General features: G+C 37.1%; 1 protein-coding gene across 11 annotated transcripts in view; it reads right to left on the bottom strand.

Moving 5' to 3' along the window:
- The window catches only part of PPFIA2 (PTPRF interacting protein alpha 2), a 290,199-nt gene that overhangs the window by 42,211 nt on the left and 227,347 nt on the right, over positions 1 to 20,641 (bottom strand). For 6 of the 11 annotated variants that reach the window (XM_063154958.1, XM_063154960.1, XM_063154965.1 and 3 more), the window contains 7 exons: positions 11,943 to 12,026; positions 11,431 to 11,562; positions 10,416 to 10,478; positions 8,348 to 8,439; positions 5,875 to 6,010; positions 5,185 to 5,405; positions 2,212 to 2,449 (listed from right to left, as the gene is read on the bottom strand). In XM_063154958.1, the coding sequence (XP_063011028.1) occupies positions 2,212 to 2,449; positions 5,185 to 5,405; positions 5,875 to 6,010; positions 8,348 to 8,439; positions 10,416 to 10,478; positions 11,431 to 11,562; positions 11,943 to 12,026 (966 nt within the window). Of the gene's footprint in view, positions 1 to 2,211; positions 2,450 to 5,184; positions 5,406 to 5,874; positions 6,011 to 8,347; positions 8,440 to 10,415; positions 10,479 to 11,430; positions 11,563 to 11,942; positions 12,027 to 12,441; positions 12,529 to 20,641 lie in introns of all 11 variants that reach the window. The other 5 variants (XM_063154956.1, XM_063154954.1, XM_063154955.1 and 2 more) reach the window with 1 other exon arrangement.

Genomic DNA, 20,641 nt, shown 5'->3' with positions numbered 1-20,641 from the left:
TTTAGAAATTTTATCAAATACAAATATATTGGGTGTCCCACCAAGTAAAATCACAAAATATCATCACCAAATATCATGACTGAAAAAATGACTGGCATTTTCAGGAAATGAATACATATTCACCTATCTTCTTCAGTATTACTTGGCAGTAGCAGACTACTAGAATGGGTCTTTTTCAACCCCCTTTGCATTTTCATTTTTGGTAGATGTCTCTTTCATTTAAGGAAAGCTGAAGATAATCTGCAGAATTTATTTACTACACGCACCTGGGCTGTGGAAACTCATGCAGTCCTCCTTCTCCAGCCAACCAACACAGGGCTATTTGGCAATTTGAGCTCTAGAGATTGGACTTCAATCTCTTCCCAACTCCAAGTTTCACTTAAAGGATGTCTGACAGACTTGTGTCTGTTCCCAGTCAATAGGAAGTGATATTGAATACTGAACTCCTGCTGCAACTGGCTGATGAAGGTGAGCAAAGCTGTGGGCTGTGTGGATTACCACACTATGGGGGGATGCTTCTACTGCTTATGGCAAGCCAAGAGTTCAACTGCAAGTCAGACAGACAATTCCAACTGACTTTTAGCACAGGCAGAGCTGGATATCAGCCAGATCATGGCAACCTGAAATGCAGAGGCTATGTTGTCATTTTGTGTTTGAATCTGACGAACCTACTGACCCAAAGGTACAAATTTCAAATCCAGGCCACCAGGTAGTGCACATGTCTGCTGGTGGGGCAGTTCAACCATTGCCATTTACTGACAGCCAGACTGCTTTCTTTGAATGGCTGGGGAAAGGGAACACACTGGGCATTTGGGAAGGTGCTGCTTTGGTGAAGTAGGTGGCAGGACAGCAGCCTGCACACTCACCTCCTCCACAAGGACCTCTGCAACCAACATCTTTGTTTCTGCTGTTCAGCAGTGGGAACTCAGGGCAGCAAAGAATAAGTTACGACTACCTGCCAGGACCTCCTCCCTGCTGACCTCAGATCCCAAGTGGCAGCAAACACCTTACTAAACTGGGAGGAGCAGAGGTGGGCATGAGTGGTGGTCAGTTCCCAGGAAAAGGGAACACTTGGCTAGGTGATCATCCACAAAAGTCCCTACTCCCAGCTGAGAAGGATGACAGCCAAGCCTCATTTCCATCTGCTCATAACAACCTTTTTTGTCAGGAAAGGCTCCAGAGGGAATCAGTGCTATTGCTTCCCAGGAATGGACCACAAGGGGACATTGGTGACATGATTATCAGAGAAAAAGCAAGTAAATATTGGGTTTACACATACCCTCTTCTATTCCCTTTCTGAGATCAGCAGAGTGGTCTGCTTTGATTCTCTCCTGGCACTTAAAGGGATTAATTCACCCCAGCTCCAAACTGGTTTGTAGCTCACACTGAACCCTGCATCTGTACTCAGATCAGTATCAGAGGTGTTCATCTCAAATATGTTGACACATGCTATCTTCAAATATTTGACAGATGTACTATTTCTTTTTGTCTAGGATCAAAATTAAATTCCTTGTAACTCCCTTTTCAAATTGAACCAGAAATTTTTAAATGTGTCCTCAAAGATACAGCAATGTTATAAATTATTTGCACAGTAACTTCATGGTGACTTGATGTCTATGTGCGAGCCACCTGTAATATTGAAATATATAAGCTAAATGAATCACTGGAAACCAAAGAATTCATTTCATTGTGCATGATATATGGTGATGAAGAATGTATAAAAGCACTGCAAGTAAAAAAGAGTATACCAAATATAAAAGTATATCAAAATGATCACATATAAGAAGTGGTGGAATGTCTGAATGTCTTCTAGATATTTCCTGGAAGTTTAAAGTCAGCAATAGTTCCACAGACTATTTTGTAATAACTGCATCACTTAAGAACTTTCCATTAGTAAACATTTACATACAAGTGATGTATGTAGTGAGCAGTTCTGTCTCTTATTAATTCCATAGCCTGTGTGCTGAAGGCCCTCAGTAATCCTGTCACTATGCCCCTAGTGAATAATGCCATGCTCAAAACCACTATAACAAAGCCCAAAGACACCAAATGCCCACATTCAAGAGAAGTCGCTATCTCTATGGATGATGAAGATGTGAATGAAGAATTATAGAGACGAGCCAGTCATACAGTGAGAAGACGAAGTACTTAATACAAGAAATATCACATCACATCAATATCACATCACCTTACTGTCATAAGGTTTCTTACCAGGGTCATAACCCCCATTCTGTCCATCTCCCTGGCTGGACTGCGAGGGGTGAGTTTGGGAGTCGAGTGTCCGCTGGGAGGAGATGAGCTCGCAAGGGACGACGCTGTCACCGAGCCAGTAATGGAGGTGCCTTGGTGGACTCTGGCTAGGTTCAACCCTTCCAGACTCACACTGGCCACTCTGTTCTCTATCTCTTCAGCGCGCAATTCTGTCGACTCTTTCTCTTCTTGGATTAACCTTATTAAGTAAAAGAAGAATGCTCTTGTTGTATTTGTCTCTTCATATCCCCATATGAGATGTGAAAGTAAGAGCAAACAGAGATGAATATCACAGATAACTAAAAAAGACCCTTTTCCAACATTATTTTCCTAATCACCAGTTATAAAATTATTTTTCTCAATTCCTCCATCCTCAAAACCTGTTTGATGAATGTGTCCAACAGCAAGACTTGATGTATGACATTTCAGGAATACTGGTTCCTTTGCAAAGAAGATAGGGCAGGGGGGTTAACCATCCGATTTACCACAGATAACTAATTCCAAGCTTACGTTGGCTTCATCTGCTTATCTTTTGCTAAATCACAAAGTTCAGAGTCAAATGAAATTGGGCCTTTAAGAAGGGAATTGCTAAAATAATCCTTATTAATAAAACAAGAGAACGTGTAAAACAAATTGTCTGTTTTACCCCTACAGTTTGATGAAAAAATGATAGCTGTTTCTAAAACCCTGTGTTTTAAAATGAATTTAATTAAAATCACTTTCTTGTTAGCAAGCAATACAAGCTTCTTAAGTGTCTATCACCTCAACAGGACACTTCCATTGGGTTCTTTAGTTTTGTTTTTTAATTGTGATTGTACCTCGAATGGAAAAATGTCTTTAAAGTAAAATATTTGTTTATAAGTCCTTTGCCCATAAACCTGTGCTAGGAGTAGCCTTTTTTGCAAAGAGGAGGAAAAATTATGAGAGATCAATGTTAAATGACAGAATATGAGTTCAGGAGAGGCTGAAACTGAGAACCAGACTTTTCTGAGTGAAATTAAGCAAGTACAATAAATAAACCATAATACATTGAAAATAGAAACCTAAAAAACTCCTGTGATGTGATGAATCTTCTTCCCTAACATCAATTTCAGAATTTGTATAAAACACATGCAGCTCTTCTTGGAATAATGCAGGGAAGAAACTTAAAGGCCAATAATATTTTGCAAGGGAATTATAACAGTGTTTTTCATTTTAGTAATCTAAATCCTGAATCATCTTGTATGATAAAACAAATCTAAAGCAAAACACATTTTTAATCTATTTTGATATCTCAAAAAATTTGATAAGCCCTTATTGTGTTTGTCAATTCAAAAAAAAAACAAACCAAGAAAACATGAAATGCAGTACAGCTTATACAACATACTTGTAGAATGATTTTCCTGAACCATATAAAAAATTTACAAAATGACATATCTAGTCCTTTAATAATAGTTGCTATGATAATAAAAGCCTATATTTCAGTACAAGATTAGCAGTTGAGAAAATAAACTACTCTCAGTAGACTTCCTGTAAAAATGGCTGTATAAAAAGTGCACCCTTGCTTCCCTTTTGAGGTAAAACTGTACCTAATATCTGAGTCAGGACCCTGGGTTAAGTACAACAGTGATCTGATTCAGGGTGGCACAAATAATATCCCACCTGGAAGTACTGTTCCTTGTGAAAGCGCTTTATTGTATTGTTAAACCAACAAAAGACTAGTATTGTTTAAAAACAAATATAAATGCTACATCTACAGCTTCCTGAGCTGGCCACAGTGCTGACTCCCTTGTAATAACAGAAAATATGGATAAGGTTCTTTCTTTTATGTACACTATTTTAAGGAGATTTACCTTCCCAACACCAAAATATGTCTTTGACTCTGTATCTTGACAGATGTAGGAAAAGGCTTGAGAAAGCAGTGTAATCCTATCTGAACAAACACATTGTGGGAGAGTAAAAAGCGCAAAGCTCGAGATTTATAATAAAATGTTTTTCCATGAACAGAAAAATTACTCAAATTCAATATATTCCAACAGAGTTCTTCCTTTAAAGTTACCTTGATCAGAGAAAGTTACCTTGATTGTCTTTTGGCAAATCAATCTATCTTGATTATTTTTCTAGCCACAGTATTTCTGTCTATAGTATTACCAGAAGGTCCCTCACACATTTACTATAATTTCCTTCATCTCCTTCTACAAGAACAGTCACTAATGAGGGGCTGTTTTTCATACACCAAGTTTTTTTAAAGTTGCCCTTACTGAAAACATGTAAGAATGTTTTAGTCTTGAAATATGGTTTCACTTATAACAATCACTTAATTAAAACATGTCATTTGACATGTTTTAATTAGGTGATTGTTATAAATGAAACCATATTTCTACCACTCCATTAAATTTGCACAAATACTATTAATATATATTCTATTCATTACCTATATCCAAGCAATATAATCCAACTTGGAACATGAAAAATCACATTCTGTGTCTACAGAGAAAATCAAAACCATGTCTTAGAATTCATGGCTTCTATTAGATTTAACATAGGGGTAATTGCAAGAAGACAGCATGAAGAGCACAGAAATGAAATATTTCCAATAGGAGGCTGTTACTGAGCAAGTGGAGTCATGTATAACAGTGAAAAAGACCTTGAAAAAAGGACTGTGAACAATAATTCGTGAAATCTGCCATATGTTAGCCTCTTCTAACTTACTTTTCTCCAACTGGCCAACAGTTCTTCACTTGGAATGTTTTTTGAAAGAAATTTCTATGGTTAGGAAAGAAGGACTCAGTTGTTATCTTCACAGAGGACTCTCCTCTGGGAAGCAGACACATTATCAACCCTCTAAATGAACAAGCTGTTTCCTAACTGCCATGAATGGTACCTGAACTCAAGCACTAAAGGAAGCTGGAAGCTGTAATCCCAAGTGCACCCCAGCTGGTTCAGACTACACACCTGATTTCTTTATTGATTGCATCTAGCTGCTCCTGGAGCATCATGGCCAGGGTCTGGGCATCGGAATGGCCACTTGGTGACAGCAGGTCCATGGAGCTGAACAGCGTTTCTCTGTCGTCGTCATCGATGTCCGACATCTCGGTGTCGCTTTCGAATGGATGGCTGCTCAGGACACCGATCTGCTGCGTCCTGTTCCACTCGTGATCACCAAGGGATTTTACCTGAGCAGCAGTTAAAACATGCATGGCTTATGTCAGAGAAAACTGAAAAGCTGAACTTCAAAATAAATGGGAAAGGAAAGCAACTAACACTTCGAAATACTTATTCAATTAGAAGTGCTCCATTAATGCTCGCAGTATTACTGCAAATAGCATAAAGTATATTCACGTAATTGTAATTTAGGTATCAAATTACTATAAGGAAAATTTATACAAAAAGATACTCTGGAAAGACAAATAATCAAGTATGTTTGAACTCTGACGTCTAAACTTCAACATTTTCTGCTGTCATTTTGTACAACAGTTCACTGAGTGAGTACAGAAAAAAACCCTGAACTCTGTGTTGGGTTTTCTTGTTTGGTGGTTTTGTTTTTTGTTTTCTTCCTGGAAGAAAACTCCACAAACTGTAAGCTTAACAGCCTCAAACACATTCTCTTATCAGAGAATGTATGAGAAGGAACTGGGGATTAACCTTTGGTTCATCTCTGCGTACTCCCATCCGGCCTCTTCTAGGTCGCCTTATCACTTTAGTTGACCGATAGTCAGACTGGCTATCAACCAGTGAGCCCACTGAGTACCTCAGCTCTGTTGATGTGTCCAGATGAGGTCTAAAAACAGAATTACATAAGTGGACTGAGAGAGTAATAGGAATAACAACAACAATACAGTGACCTTCAGTCTAGCAACACAGATTTCTTTTTTCAAGCAAACTTTCATGTATTGCATAATAAATGAGAAAAACACATCACAAAACATAATTTAAAAGTGAAAAATTGAAATAATTTTATGAAAAAGTTTAGGGAGAAACCAAACAATAAAACCTCTGTTTTTTAAAAATGAAAGCTGTGCGTAGAAAAACTTGTTGTCCAAAACTTTAACAGGAAAAAGCACATTTCAGGATAATTAGAACTGGCAGCTAAATGTATTTTCCTGTATATTCATAAATATGCCTGAGGTTACTCTAAGCATGTTACATGTTCATGAGTGAACATATTGATTAAATGAAAATATCAGCAAACTGACCTGTGATATTTAACCTTGTTTAGGAATTACTAATCTTTACTTGTCAACACTTTCAGTGCTTTAACTCCCATTTTTCCCTGTAGCCCTGGTAAGTCTAGGGATATTGCTGTGAGGCTTATACAGGATGACTTCAGCACCTCTTTTCTTGTTTACCAACAGTGGTCCCTCTTTGTCCTTAATCAAACAGCAGCACCAAAAGTGCACTGCTTAGTGCAGCAAAAGCATCCTAACCATGGGCTGTGGAACCAAGGTGGAAGAGCAAATGCTCCATGCACCATTTGAGAATTCAACCACAATAGTAGACACCTGAACAATTTCTGTTTCTCAACACACCTGCAATCTCCACCTAAAAATATATGAATAGCACGATTACAGTAAAAATTGAAATGTAACAAAAAACCCACATAGGGAAGTGACAGTTTTTATCTTCTGTGTACAGTAATTTTGCTCAATAGAACTTTGTTCTCGTAATCAATAATATTTGGCAATTGTGAAGCAAGTTGGCAGGAAACAAGAAACAGTCCAGGCTGCAGTCTCTAGCTGTAGATATTCATCTGCTGACCAGCTTCATTATTTTCCTGAAAGCACAAACTCCAGCCAATACAGAAGTGAATACAGGCTGAGAATTAGAAGTATTTAATGCTCAGAGCTTGCTGTGCCTGAGAGAGTTGGGATCTTCATGAGGTCAGGGAAAGCACACTGCTTAGTGGAACCTGCTGAATTCCCAAGATATTTAGATAGCTTATCAAGTTCAAACAGTCCTTTGACAAGGGCTAATCAGCTCCTGTTTATGGAGCACAAGATAATGATATTCATCTACCCAGCAAGGAAAGCTGCTGTTCTCCAAGGATGCTCCCAAAACCAAAGCTGCTGTTGCAGCAGCTCAGTAGCCTCTGTCCTGCCAGCACTTTCAAGAAAAATGTGTTGTGTGCGTGTAGTCACACTCCCAAGGGAACAAAAATTCAAACAGTTAAAAGCATCACATTCTGAATTTCATCAGCTTACACTTCTCCACATATAGAAAAATATTATGCCAAGAAATAATAAAAGGTTGAGGGAGAAACCATGTCCAGGTACTGAGCAAGGTGTCTGAGGACATCAGTGGGCAGGCAATAGCTGATGGAAAAAACCAACCCATTGAACAAGAGTAATGTTTAGATGAATACAGTGCTCCCAATTCAGTCTTGGTCCATGAGCTTTGTCTGGAAGGTGTGCTGGCAGGTTTTAAAAACTGACATGCTGCTTGTTATGAAAACAGCACATGGCACACAGTTATCAATAAAGGAACAATTTAATCTCAAGGGACACTTTTAAGCAAGAAGGAATTTCTAGAATGATACATTCTTTGCAGCTGCTAGTGGTTATTTTTATGGCATTTGTCTCACTGTTCTTCCCATATTGATTTTCCATCAAAAAGAGACAAAATGTTTAATGTCTGATTGTGATGTTTTCAGATCTCTCTGAATAATATCTTCACATTCAGCTTAAGTTCTGTGGTCTTTTGCTAGACACTAAGTACAGCTGAGTTATGCCTTGCTAATAAAGAAAAAGAAAATATATTATTTATAGAGCAAACATGATCATAAATATGCTGATCAGCATTAAAGAGGATTGTTTCTAATTTATATTTAAGGTCTGGGAAAAAAGTTGTGTATTTGGATATACTTTTAAAAACATTTCATAATTTAAAAGACTTTCGCTAATCTCCTTATTTCAGTGTATCCTCACTGATATAAGGCCCTGTGTACTGATGAAAAAAGTGAAAAGCAACAGTAAAAATAACGGCAAGGATTTTACATTTTAAAAGAAATACATGGCCACCTTTATGCGTGGCTGGAACACATCCCTGTTGTAAATGCTTGCAATTTACATTTATATCTATTTCAACTTAAAGTGAGAAAATCTTTGTCACAAAATATCACCTTGACAAGGTGGGTTCGATTAAAGAACCAGCCCTCAGTTTCATTTGATCCAGTTCAGACCTCAGTTTCTCAATTTCTTCAGCAAGTCTTTCCTGGAAATAAGACAGTAAGATTTGCTTACTTGTGAAACAAAATAAATTTATTTTATGAGATATTTTTCTTGCACAGTTAAACAAGCAAGCAAAGATATACTGAATGGAACACTGGCTATAATAAGAAAAGAAAGCTCATTTAAGTCTCACTACTACTAACGAGACATACAAATCAAAAGGAGGTGATATAGCACTCTGCTGTTTTACCACTGCCTGGATGTGTTGGAAGGACAAATTTGTACTTGAAACTTACTTTTTTTTCCTACCATAAAGCCAGGCACAGGTCATTGTGTGACTCATCACTTGCCCTATAGAGAGCCAGATTAACAGTTGCACTCAATGATCTCTGAGATCATCTTTTCCACCCCACATGATTTTATGACACCATGGAATTGCATACTGGCCTTTCTATTTACTGACAGAGACCCAGACTTAGAGAAAACTGCATTTCAGATGACTTGAACTGCAGCTGTATGTCTTGGTCTTATTGAGTTGATGTGACTCTAGTACGAGGTGCTGCTGGCAAAAGTGACTATTTGCCATAAAATTGGATTTTTGGAACTAACTAAAAAACCCCCACTATTTACAGCTACCAATAGGGAAAACAGCACTGTTCCCAAATTCTACAAATAACTGTTATCTAAATAAAGTAAAAGGAAATAATTTTAAAACAAATTAAGAACAAGCATGGGATGAAAATATAACACTGCTCTTCCTAGAGTTTAAAATGCTCAGTATAGCAAAAGGCTAGGAATAAGGATCTTCTATATCTATAAGTAATATCTATAAAGAATATATCTATAAATAATACTATCTATAAATAATATCTGTTTCAGTGAGTATTATTCCTGAATTATTAGTACATAATTACTGAAATAGTATTAGAGTATTTTAAAAATATTTCTTGATTGAACAGAACTACTGAGACGATTGATACTCTACTGGTAACACTTGCTAGTTACTTAGAGATTATTAACATCTGATGCTATGTTCATCTATCTGAAATTGTTTCATCAGTTTCTTCATCGAAGTGGAACAAAGAATCCCTTCAATGGGGGACACTTAGAAGCTCTGGGGTCAGAACATGTAGTGACAGGACAAGGGCTTTAAAAGGAAAGAGGGTAGGTTTTAGACATCAGGAAGAAATTCTTTATGGTGAGGGTGGTGGGGCACTGAAACAGGTTGTCCTTTTGGGTACTTTAATCTTACTGCCTTTCTCTACAGGTTACCTAAATGTAGATGAAAGTAAAAATTTTTTAACAAATACCGCTCTTGTTATTTTCCTTTAAGGCCTTGATTTTTGATGCCATATAATATTTTTATATTAGTATAAAATGGAGCTATATTTTTAAAATTCGGTACAATTGCTTTTAGAGGGATTTAATACATTGCAAAAACACGTCTGTGAATCTGAATGCAAACACATTTGTGCATCTTACTGCACTCAAGCCAGGAATAACTCCAAAACAAAATCCTGTATCTGGGATTGGAAGAAATATTTATAATCAATTTGACTGATTCACTAAACAGCATTAGAGGTTAATTTGCAAAGAATGAAAAAAGGTCACTTTCAGCTATATTTAGCATAATGTCATTGCACTTGTTAAAAAGAATTGCATAAAACCCAAAAATTACATTCTTCACTATGAAAGTGCAACCAGTTATGCACGTATCTCTGTTAAATTAGACTTTTTCAGAATTAAAACTGATAGAGAGAAACCCCAAAGCCAGTAAAATCAACATGAATTTTGGTAGTGACTTCCTGAGGCTAGGATATCAACCATGAACTTAGCTCAGAACAACTGTCAGAGACCTTCTAAGGCTATTTATTGCATCTAGGTGATTAAAGAAATCCTCATTTATGTTAGTAAGATTTTTCATGATAGCTGGATAATTAACATTCCATATACATATTTCCAAATAATAATATTACATATTTTGATAAAACCAGATAAAATCACAGTATTTTACAGTACCTTATCATGTAAGGACTCTTCCAGATTTTTCCTGAAACTCTCAGATTCTTGAATCAAAACATTCTACAAATAAAAATAAGATAAAAAAATAAGCAAGAAGGAAATCAGAGATATGTTAATGTATCAGATATCACTACGTTCATGTAAAGTTTACAAAGTTCATATATGTTACACTTCAAAATTTAAATTCTTTAATGCTTCACCTCGATCATATTATTATATTATACTAAATTTTAAATTCTGCAAGAATTCAAACATGTAGGAACATGTGTCTTCTAGATCAGCAAAAACTTTGCATCTTGGTTCAACTGACCAAATGCCTCATCTTATACAACCAATTCTCCCAACAACTTCTTTTGGAAAGCCTGTTTCTCACTCCATACCACATTTTGTTTCAATGATATAAACCAGAAGTATATCCTCTGAGAAATTCTGAAATACCCTTCTGAAAAGCACCGAAAGATTCCCCTCAGACCATACAGAAGGTGAATAATTAGAAGAGGGAGGGATTAAAGAGGGCAAATACAAAGGTCAGCAGCTTTGAGTTTTGCAGGACAACATTGTCTCACGTAGTGGAAAATCTGTGAATAACATTCCCTCTCCAAGGCTAGATGCTCCTTCTCCTGTGGTGACAGCATTTAACTCTTCCCAGAGGAAGTGAGGTGAAATCAGCATGTCAAAACACTGAAATGATGGCACATCTAAAATGGCCATTCCTCTGTTCTCATCCACCTTCTCTCACTGCCTCATGCAGCCTGTCACACACTGCTCCTTTCCAAGCTCTTCATCAGGCTCTTGGCTGATAAACATGTGACTCAAAATATTCAGCATTCTCGCAACTCGTCCGGGAAGACACTTGAGCCTACTCTTGAGTTAAGAGTCAAATGTGTAAGTTGGACCACATTTGTGGTAATACTGGTAACACAAAATCAGCATGATGCCTCCATCCTGATAAAAGCAGAACATATGGGAAATCTTTATTAAGCTAAACTTTATGCTGCTTTTTGTGCTGTACCTTTTCTTCCAGTGCTGCCATTCTCTCTTTCAAGTGTAGTTGCAGACGCTCATTGGATTCTGTCAGAAGTCTATCTACAGTATCTGATAATCTTTTGTTGTGCTCCTCATTCATTTTTTCTCTTTGCCTGGCCTTTAACGGAGAATAGATGAGACAGATTGGTAGGGTCCAAAATTAACCAGTACAGATATGTATAATTAAAAATAAAACAACTAACTGTAACCATCTAAAAGAATTTGACAGGAAATGTAGCTACAGTTACTGATTAATGCACATTCATTTTTGTAACAGCAGAATGCTTTCAACTCTGCAACTGGACATAAATTAATGTATTAAGATGGTGAAGTAAAGTAGAAAGATGCTGCCAGCAGTGCTACAAACAGAATATTTACAAATAGGTAGTTTGGGGTACATAATGTAGCACTGGGTACACACTGTAGTTACTGGACTACATAATGTAGCACTATACTGGCAAATGAAAAGTGCACAGAAGCTGTTTGCAATGCACATACTCTTTGAAGTTCCTGATTCTTCTCTTCAAGTTGAGCTTCTAAGTGTCTCATACGTTCCTCAATGTTTCCATGCCTTTCTTCTGCCTGTAAAAAAAATAGAAAAACTCCTTCTGTAATTTAGGTGTTTTTGGAAGTTTTTATTTCACTTAAGTTTAAACAAAACATAAAGCAAGCTACTACTAACTGCAAACTTAGTTTTCAGAAAATAAACTTTATTTAAACAGGCAGCTGAACAGCATTGCTTGAAATGTGTCAGCTACAAAGGCCTGTTACATCCAAGCATCAGCAAAACATTGGAGTTATTTATGAGCAATGAAATCAGCCAAATGTAACATGCAGACTGTGCATGGTTTGAACACAAACCTGCCATCGTAAAATTGTAAGCTCCTGAAGCACTGAACTGCACGATGGTTGATTATCAATTTAAAAAAAAATTTAAAATGAAAACAAATCAGATGGATTCTATTCAGCAATAGAAAGTAAAGTCCAGTAGGACTACCTTCCTACGTATGGAGATCATTTCTTGTAGTTTAGCTTCCATAACATATTGATAATCATCAGATGAGGTAGAAGAGGTTGGATCAGACTAACAAGTCAAGGAAAAGGAGAGGGACAAAATTGAAAAATCAGAACTAAAGACACTGACACTGAACAGAACACAGCACAGAATGCTTAAAAGAAAAGTGTGACTGAGAATTTAATACTTTTAGCTGACAGATTTTTACATGAAATAAACTACACTGATACTTGGTGAAAAAGATGCAGTTGATGTGGAGAAACTGAAAATAATGGAATGCTAAAGAAGCTATCAACCTACACATGGAATTACAAGGTTAGTGATGGCTGGCTGATGACACATGACTACAGAGAGGAATCAAAGCGATACTGTCTAATCTAATGTTGTTTCTCTCTCTCTTTTTTTTCTTTTTTTTTTTTTTTTTTTTTAATTTTGGTAAACTGAACACCAGAACCACACGTTCAGAGGCCAACATCAGAAATTCCTGCATAATTTTTCTACCATTCTCAAGGAATGATTACAATGCATAAATACTACATAATGGATCAGTCAGTTACACCACTATGAAATGTCATGTCCCTAATTTCTAGAAAACAGAAAGAATGCCAAAAGAGACAAGGCTCAAGCTTTCATATGCCATTTTAGAACACACTATATAAGGCCTTTCATCCAAACAAACAATATACTTTTCATCCCTTTGAAAAGATCCACCCTGGTGGATCTCTTTGGAAGATCAAGGTAATCAGATAAAAGAAGAACCTATAAATAAAAATTCATTAATTATAATGAAAAGTTATTACTGAGTATAGAGATGGTAATCCAATCAAAGAGTCATTACTATTTCTGACAGAATCTGACCTTAATTGGGTGATTTGTGGCAAAACATGAATATTCATGTTATTGTCATATCAAACAAGTCTATGTTATTATTCAAAAACTAAAAAAGCCCTTTTAAAGAAGGGAAATGCTATATTAGTTTTGTTGCTATGGAAACAGGAATGTGCATAAGGCATACAGGCTTATGCACATTCCTGGCTACTGATGACTGAGTTGTGAGCTCGCGCCTGTCAAATGCTATTTCACTCTGTCAGATTCACCCTCTCAAAAAGAGATCTGAACTCCATCTTTAGATGAGCAAACTTTAATATGCACAAGATATACTAATTTTACAGCTGTATTTTTGTGAGACTACTTTTCATATGCTTATCTACTAATGATTCATCAGATTAATTAGGAATAGGTATCAAAGTAATGCCAGATGTTCATAATAACTTAAAATTAACAATAACTTTAATTCAGTAGTATTATTGGTACCAAAAATTCATACAGAAAGCAATCCTGTGATCTAGTAATTTATAAACATATACTGCAGCTTTTTATATGAAAACATCCACATAAAATTCTGCTTTGTATAAATACATGAGTAGTGCTTAACCTTGAAGACCACTAGTATTATTTTCATAGTATATTCATAAAACTCATATTCTTGCAAAATTTAAGGGAAAGTCTTTGTAATTAAACTAATTTAGAAGTGCAGTTCTTGTTTCTGATCATGAAGCAGGCATATTGCGATGTACTTGAATTTATTTAGTAGCTAAAATATTTTTTCTGTTTATTACAATTTGGACCACCAACAATACTTCTACGGTCTTCTTCAACTTATCTCTCCATTTTTCTTATTAGCTGGTTTCAGCACACCAGTGCCAATCCACTCCTTCCTCTCCCAACTGGGTAGTTAGAGAGATAGGGTTGAACAAGTTAAGTCTCTGTGACTGCAGAACAGATGTCTTTCTACAGAGTGACCAAGTTTTATCCTGCTCCACAGAGAATAGAATTTTCCCCTTTCGAGATCTGGCTGCAGCATTAGTTCAAGGCCACCCCTTAATGCATTTGCAAGGGTCATGAGATGAATTGAAATCACCAAAGCTCTGAGAAGACTTAAGTAATTCTGCATCTTTTGAAGCCAATTCCATAGAGGGAGAAACAGAACCCACTGGGGACACCTTCCTACAAAATTAAACTCCTTATAAGCTTCATAAGCAGATGGCGAAACTTAAAAGCAAGTTACTTAAACTTCACTGCTTCTGATGCCTTGAGAGGCCACCTAGAACAGAGGGTAGAGAGTTAAAGGAATAAGGTAGGTATTTATTAAAAGGCCTTCAAAGGATACTCCTCAGGCAGTACAAGAGCCTGGCCAAGGCTACACCCAAGATGGACAACAAGTGACAAGTTTTTAGACTTTTATAACTTTTGGTCCATTTACATATTAGGGTTAAATGTCCAATTACAGCTTCAGGTTATGAAGTCACATCCTCCCAGACTGCCCTTCTCAGTTCACTGTTTATAACTTTTGGGCGTGAGGCTGCAATGGTCCTCTTGGTTCTCTGCCTGGAAAAGGATTGTTTTGCCTAACTGAACCGTGAGGAGAACGTGCTAACATTTTATATGAAGGTCAGAGTTATGTACTGCTGCAGTACAGAGCCTGGAAAACTGAAAGCTAAAGCTTAAGGCATCATTTCAATACACTTTATTGCAGCTTAATTCAAAATATGAAGAAAACTAAAGTAAAACCACTAAGTTCAAAGGGATCTCATTCACATCCTCTGAAATGTGGTGCTAACCTGTCCTTGAAAAGAAAGTGTGTCTAGTTGGCTGTATAATTAATCTTTTTTTTTCAAAATAAAATGTAAATTTTTCAGTCCAAACCATGCCATAATAGCTTAACTGTCTAGCAGATCTTCTCAATGCAGAAAATAATTGTGATATTAGGTCTAACAATTTTTGGGAAAAAGAGAAGGAATGAAATTATTCTCAGAATTATGTACGTTATCTGAATTCTTATATAGACAATATTCTTGAAAGAACATGATGTTCCCTTAAGATTCTTAGAGCTACCTATTATTTCATAAGTTTTTCCTGCTTTAATAATTCAGCAAGGTATTTTCATCTCTTTGGTAGAACAGAGAAACTTGAAAATTAATTAAAATTCAAGATGCCTTAGAACCAAATCAAACGTCATTATTCTAAACACTGCAAATGCATTAGAATATTTTATGTTTCCCTTATGTACCATTTGTTCTGAAAGTGTTATTCTGTATCACTCTAAAAGGACTGAATTATTTCATAGACAAAATATTCAATAATCAGGCTCAAGTGCTTGTCTGGCAGAGAGCAAGCACAGGTGCACAGACTTAGTATCTACTCTGGGCTCTAAAGCTGCTTAGTGATTTTAACCACTGGTTATTATGTGCCAACTGTAGGCACAGCTCCCTGCAGCAGGGATGGGAATCAAAAGGGCAGACAGAAGCACATGTACCTACTCCCATCTTTTCTGGCTTGCAGGAACCCACTGCAGACAAAGACCTCCAGGAACCAGTGTCCCCAGCTGGAACACACTCCCAAAATGAGGGTTGCAACACCTCCCACCACCCTTTATATTGAGGAAGGCCCCCAACCAGGTCTCAACGAGACCCTTCCAAACAAAAAATCCCCTGTAGCAAGTCAGTTGTTAGATAAGGGATTAGCAAATCCTTCCCTAAGGACTTCCCCAGCGCATCCGCTCAGGATTGATATACCTGTGGCCGTTACACTCTTTTGTTCCTCATTTGCCTTAGTGAGACCCAGAGATAATAAAGAATAAACTCTTTGAGAGACTTGGCAGCCTATAAAGTACTGAATGTGTCCATCTCAGCTTTGTAGTTTGAGGCACAAGGCAGAGACTGAGACACCAGTGCTTGTCACGCTTTTGCAGCAGAATTTCAGGCACACATGAGACAGCATAGACAACTGTGGACTGAGATTCCTAAAGAAAAGCTGGATTTCTTCCAACTACTTTTACTATGAATTAATTGAGTTAAAAACCATAAAGTAGGGCTTACATGACTACTTGCTTGGTAGGCCTTACCCTACATTCTTTCTTCAATGTAAGACTTGCATGCCTGTTTGCTCCTACTCTGTACAGAAGGATTAATAAGACACACTGCAGGATATTCAGCAACTAGCATTTAAAGCACTTAGCCAGAACATTCAGTTAAAGATAGATTTGGGAAATCATGCACCTTAAACTGAACTAAAAATATATGGACAAAAGCTAATGATATCTGACCCCTAGGAGAAACAAGCATGAGTCTTAAAATTGACTTTGCACTCTCTAGGCCATGGAGTAGCCAGCACAAGGTAGTAACAGCCAGGAAAACTCTGCATTGAGGGAATACCAAAGCAGCTTGTGTGATCTCTAGCCCTGTTAAAACTCTGCTGGTGCTCCTGCTGCTAATGCGCCCACAAAAAAGATGTTGCTTTCACATCATCTGCTACTGATGGCACTGCACATTTTCTAGGTCTTTGTATCTTAGTTAAAAAGAAAGAAATCCATATTCAGATGCAGAAATCACTTGTATAATATAGGTGCCATATTTATTTTTTTTTGTGCTGAGTTGCAGGAACAAATCTAAACTTCTCTAATGGTACAATCAATTCCCCCAGTTTTGAGACCTTGACACTTTCTTAACACTTGCACTCTCCAGTTTTTCTACTGGCATCCTATGCTTTAGTCTATCCTTGGAATAAAGGCGTTACTCACAAAGAAAGAAATAATGCATTATTGAACTGAACTATGAAACTGAAGGTGAAAATAGGTGATCAAGGTGACAGAGTCGCAACAGCTCACAAAGTTATCAGCTCCTTGCTCACATCTAACCTGTTAACAATGTGAGAAAATGAATTGGCTCAGGTGTCCCCTTTTTCTAAACCCCAACCTTTCAGTCACTAGATAGTCACATCTTCTTTCCCCTCCTTTGTTTTCCCATTACTTTCTGTACCTTCTAACTTTTTAGTAAGCACCTCCTTCAATTTAGCTTTGTCAAAGTTGCTTCTTTCATTTCCTCCTCCTATCAGGGCAAAGTCTCCCAAGAAAAGGGAAGCAAAGTAAGAGGGTTGTTTTTGAGAAGACAGAAGATATTGTAAATGTGAAAATTTCTTTGGTTTCCCTCCCCTTCAAAGATTTTTTCTTTTTTTTTTTTTTTTTGCCTCTAAGAGGATTTATCAACTTTCTTCTCCTGTCAACACATCATATTTTCTCTCTCTTGTTCTCAGAGAGATTTCTGTATTAACTATATCCACTCCTTGCAGGGGAACTTCTTTCCCCTCTTTCCATCCTCTTCATGGCAGACATACTCCTTTTACTTGTTTTGCAACTTCTTCCCCGCTTAAAGCAAACCACATCCCCACACTGACACAAAACAAGCATTATGTCCCACTTGCCTCCAACTCTCAAGTCATTTTTTATCACCTTTAAAATTAACTGAAGGTGTTACTATGCTAAATGTGGTTTATTATGGTATGGTTTCCTCTTCTCCATCTCAGTGCTTCTCTAGAGCAGCTGAAAAGCGTGGCTGGTATTTTGGTGACCTGCATACAGGAATGATGGTGTCAAATGTCTTGTGATCAGAGAAGTGACTTGGTACCTCTGCTGCACAAGCACCCAGGGGGTGAAGGACTGCTAGTGGGGGTGAGTGAATGGAAGTAGGTGGATGCTGGCCAACCCTAACAGGCCCCTTCCTTGAACACATGCAAGGAGAAACTGTGTTTGATAGACTAAACATCTGAAGATTCTGGATGCTCCAATGTCTGTCCCTTCTGGGGAAAATAAACATTTTGTGGGATAAAGAAAGGTTAATACAGGAGGAAGGTTCTTTCTACTAGGAAATGCCTCTTCTCCAGAGCAGGCAAACAGACCAATACTGTGAGAGTGAGTAGAAGGTGGCTCAATGAGTCATGGGAATCTAAATCTTGGGATACATGCTGAGAGCTGTGCCACTTGTCATGACCAGACAGGTACTGGTGTGATGGCCAGGCGGGACAGTACAGGATATGGGATCATGCTGTTCCAGGTTAGTCTGCCAGGGGCTGACTAACCCTCCAGGTGTCACCCAATGGGCAGAACACAGTGAAAACAAAGCCAAAGAAAAGTTCAAATGACTCAGTTAAATTTATGGGTACTTATCCAAGTTCACTGTATAGTCCAAATTTTTGGAAGTTCACTCCTTACGAACTAATTTGGGCATGGAAAAGTAGCAGAAAGACATATCACTAGCTTATATACCTAAAAAAAGGAAAACCAACTAATTTTAAAAACTGACACGATAGAAGGATGGCAATTTATATCCTTCATTTGCAGAATCCCAACCTGGATTTATTATGAGCAAGAGTATTAAAAAAATTGAATGCAGAACTGCAACATGCAACTTTTAAATCTATGAGGGTTGGGGTGGAGGTGGGGAATAATCACAGACAAATCCAGAACATATTTTTTCTGGTTTATCTCCACATGTAAGTAATTGTTCTTATATTTTACCCACAGCGTAGTAGATAACCTACATTACTTTATTTTAAAATACACATAAAGCATGTTTGGCTTAACTCACCTCTTCCATATGATTGTAACCCCATTAATCTCAGAGAAGCCACTTTCACTGAGATAGTACTAAAGGAAGGAGAATCAGTTTTGACTTTTTTTTTTTTTTTTTTTTTTTTTTTTTTTTAGTGCAGAAACAGTAGCTGATTTGGTGGCTCCTCTTTTACTTGGTACACATAGACACTGCAGTGATCACACAGCTCAGGCAGACAGGCTTTGGGGATCCTGAAGCCAGATAATTTGAGTGCTACAGACAGCAGGTATGCTGGCACAAAGTCCAACCAAGGCAAAATTAATTAAGCATTATTCAGCCCCTCAGGCAGGACTTGCAGTTGTCAGTGAATAGCTGACCACATGTAAGAGCACACCAGCTAGCTAACTCAAAACTGCTTAAGTAAGCCGCAGTGATAACAGCATCCTTGGTTCAGAGCCTCATTTATGTGATCCATGAAAAGTAATGGACTTTAAACTCCAGAGCTCTCAAAGCAGCACTTTAATAAGCTCTGCAGTTTGCAAAGAAATTATACACAAAAATAAACACATAGGTCACAGGCCTATTTAGCCTATTGACCAAATTATGACATTCTTCTTCACGTCATATATTCCAAGGCAGCACAATTTTAAATGAAATACATATCTTCAGTTTTTTATGTAATCACTGAGAAATGAGCAGAACCAGCATTACAACCTATTTCTCAGAGTTTCTTGCTTGGCAAAAACTTTGATCAAGTATATCAAAGTGAAATGGGGTGGATCATCAGCTCTGTTGACAGCTCTCTAACCACATCCCATGAAACAATGTAAGAAGACAAACGGAGATGTATATTGCAGCTTTATGGTCACAATAACAACAGTATCTCATGGAAGTCCCTGAGTGTTCTGCATGGTTGAAATGGGATTTCTTCTTACAATTTTTGTCATTAATATATGTTCAAGGAAAAATGCAGTTGCAAGAAAAGACATGCTTGAGACTGCCAAATACTTACTGGTGGCTAATTGCTGGAGAACTTATTCAGGAAAAATCCTCTTAAAATAGAAAACAGTATTTTTAAGCTACTGAGGGCATTAGAATATATGATTATTTGCTGAATCAGAAACAATTGGAAGAAAAAAAGTTAAAATGCCAAGGGATTGCTCTTCTGTGCACCTGAATTTTTATTAAGATCCAATGAAATTTATTTGGTATTTCATGTAGCTCTTTTTGCTGATTCTTCTTGCCTTCCTCCCCCCACCACCTCCCCCAATTTTCAGTCTTTGTTTCAGATTGACACCCATTCATACAAACCTAAAGTGACAGCACAAACCCTTGATTACTGAAAGCCTTCCTTTCTTTGTTTCTTCTGCTTAACTAAATTACTTAAAAATCAGATTTTATTAATGAGCTGCTCAGCATTTAAGGCTTCACTAAATATGGAAAACAAAGGACCTGCAAAAGGTCCATCAATTTTAAAAACAGCTAAGCACATAAATAGAAGCATTCCTTGGCAATAGAGAAAGGAAAGCTTAGATAAATCAGAATTATATATTATACAGTGTCTTAAATGCATTTTTCTTTGTCTGATTTCAAGAGACGAAGCATAAACCACATTATATGTCTTTAGGAAGGTGATAATACTTGAGCTATATTATTAACTACATGCACACCTGAAAGCATCAGAGTCCAAATATAAAAAGCATTATTGAAAATTTATCTTCTTTTTTCTCTGTAAGATAGCAGCCATATAACAAATTTATAAGAAAAAAAATGAAAATCACTCAGTTTCACATTTT

This window comes from Melospiza melodia, chromosome 4, assembly GCF_035770615.1.
Source record: "Melospiza melodia melodia isolate bMelMel2 chromosome 4, bMelMel2.pri, whole genome shotgun sequence".
NCBI lineage: Eukaryota > Metazoa > Chordata > Aves > Passeriformes > Passerellidae > Melospiza > Melospiza melodia.
This window is presented reverse-complemented; position numbering and strand designations above follow the sequence as displayed.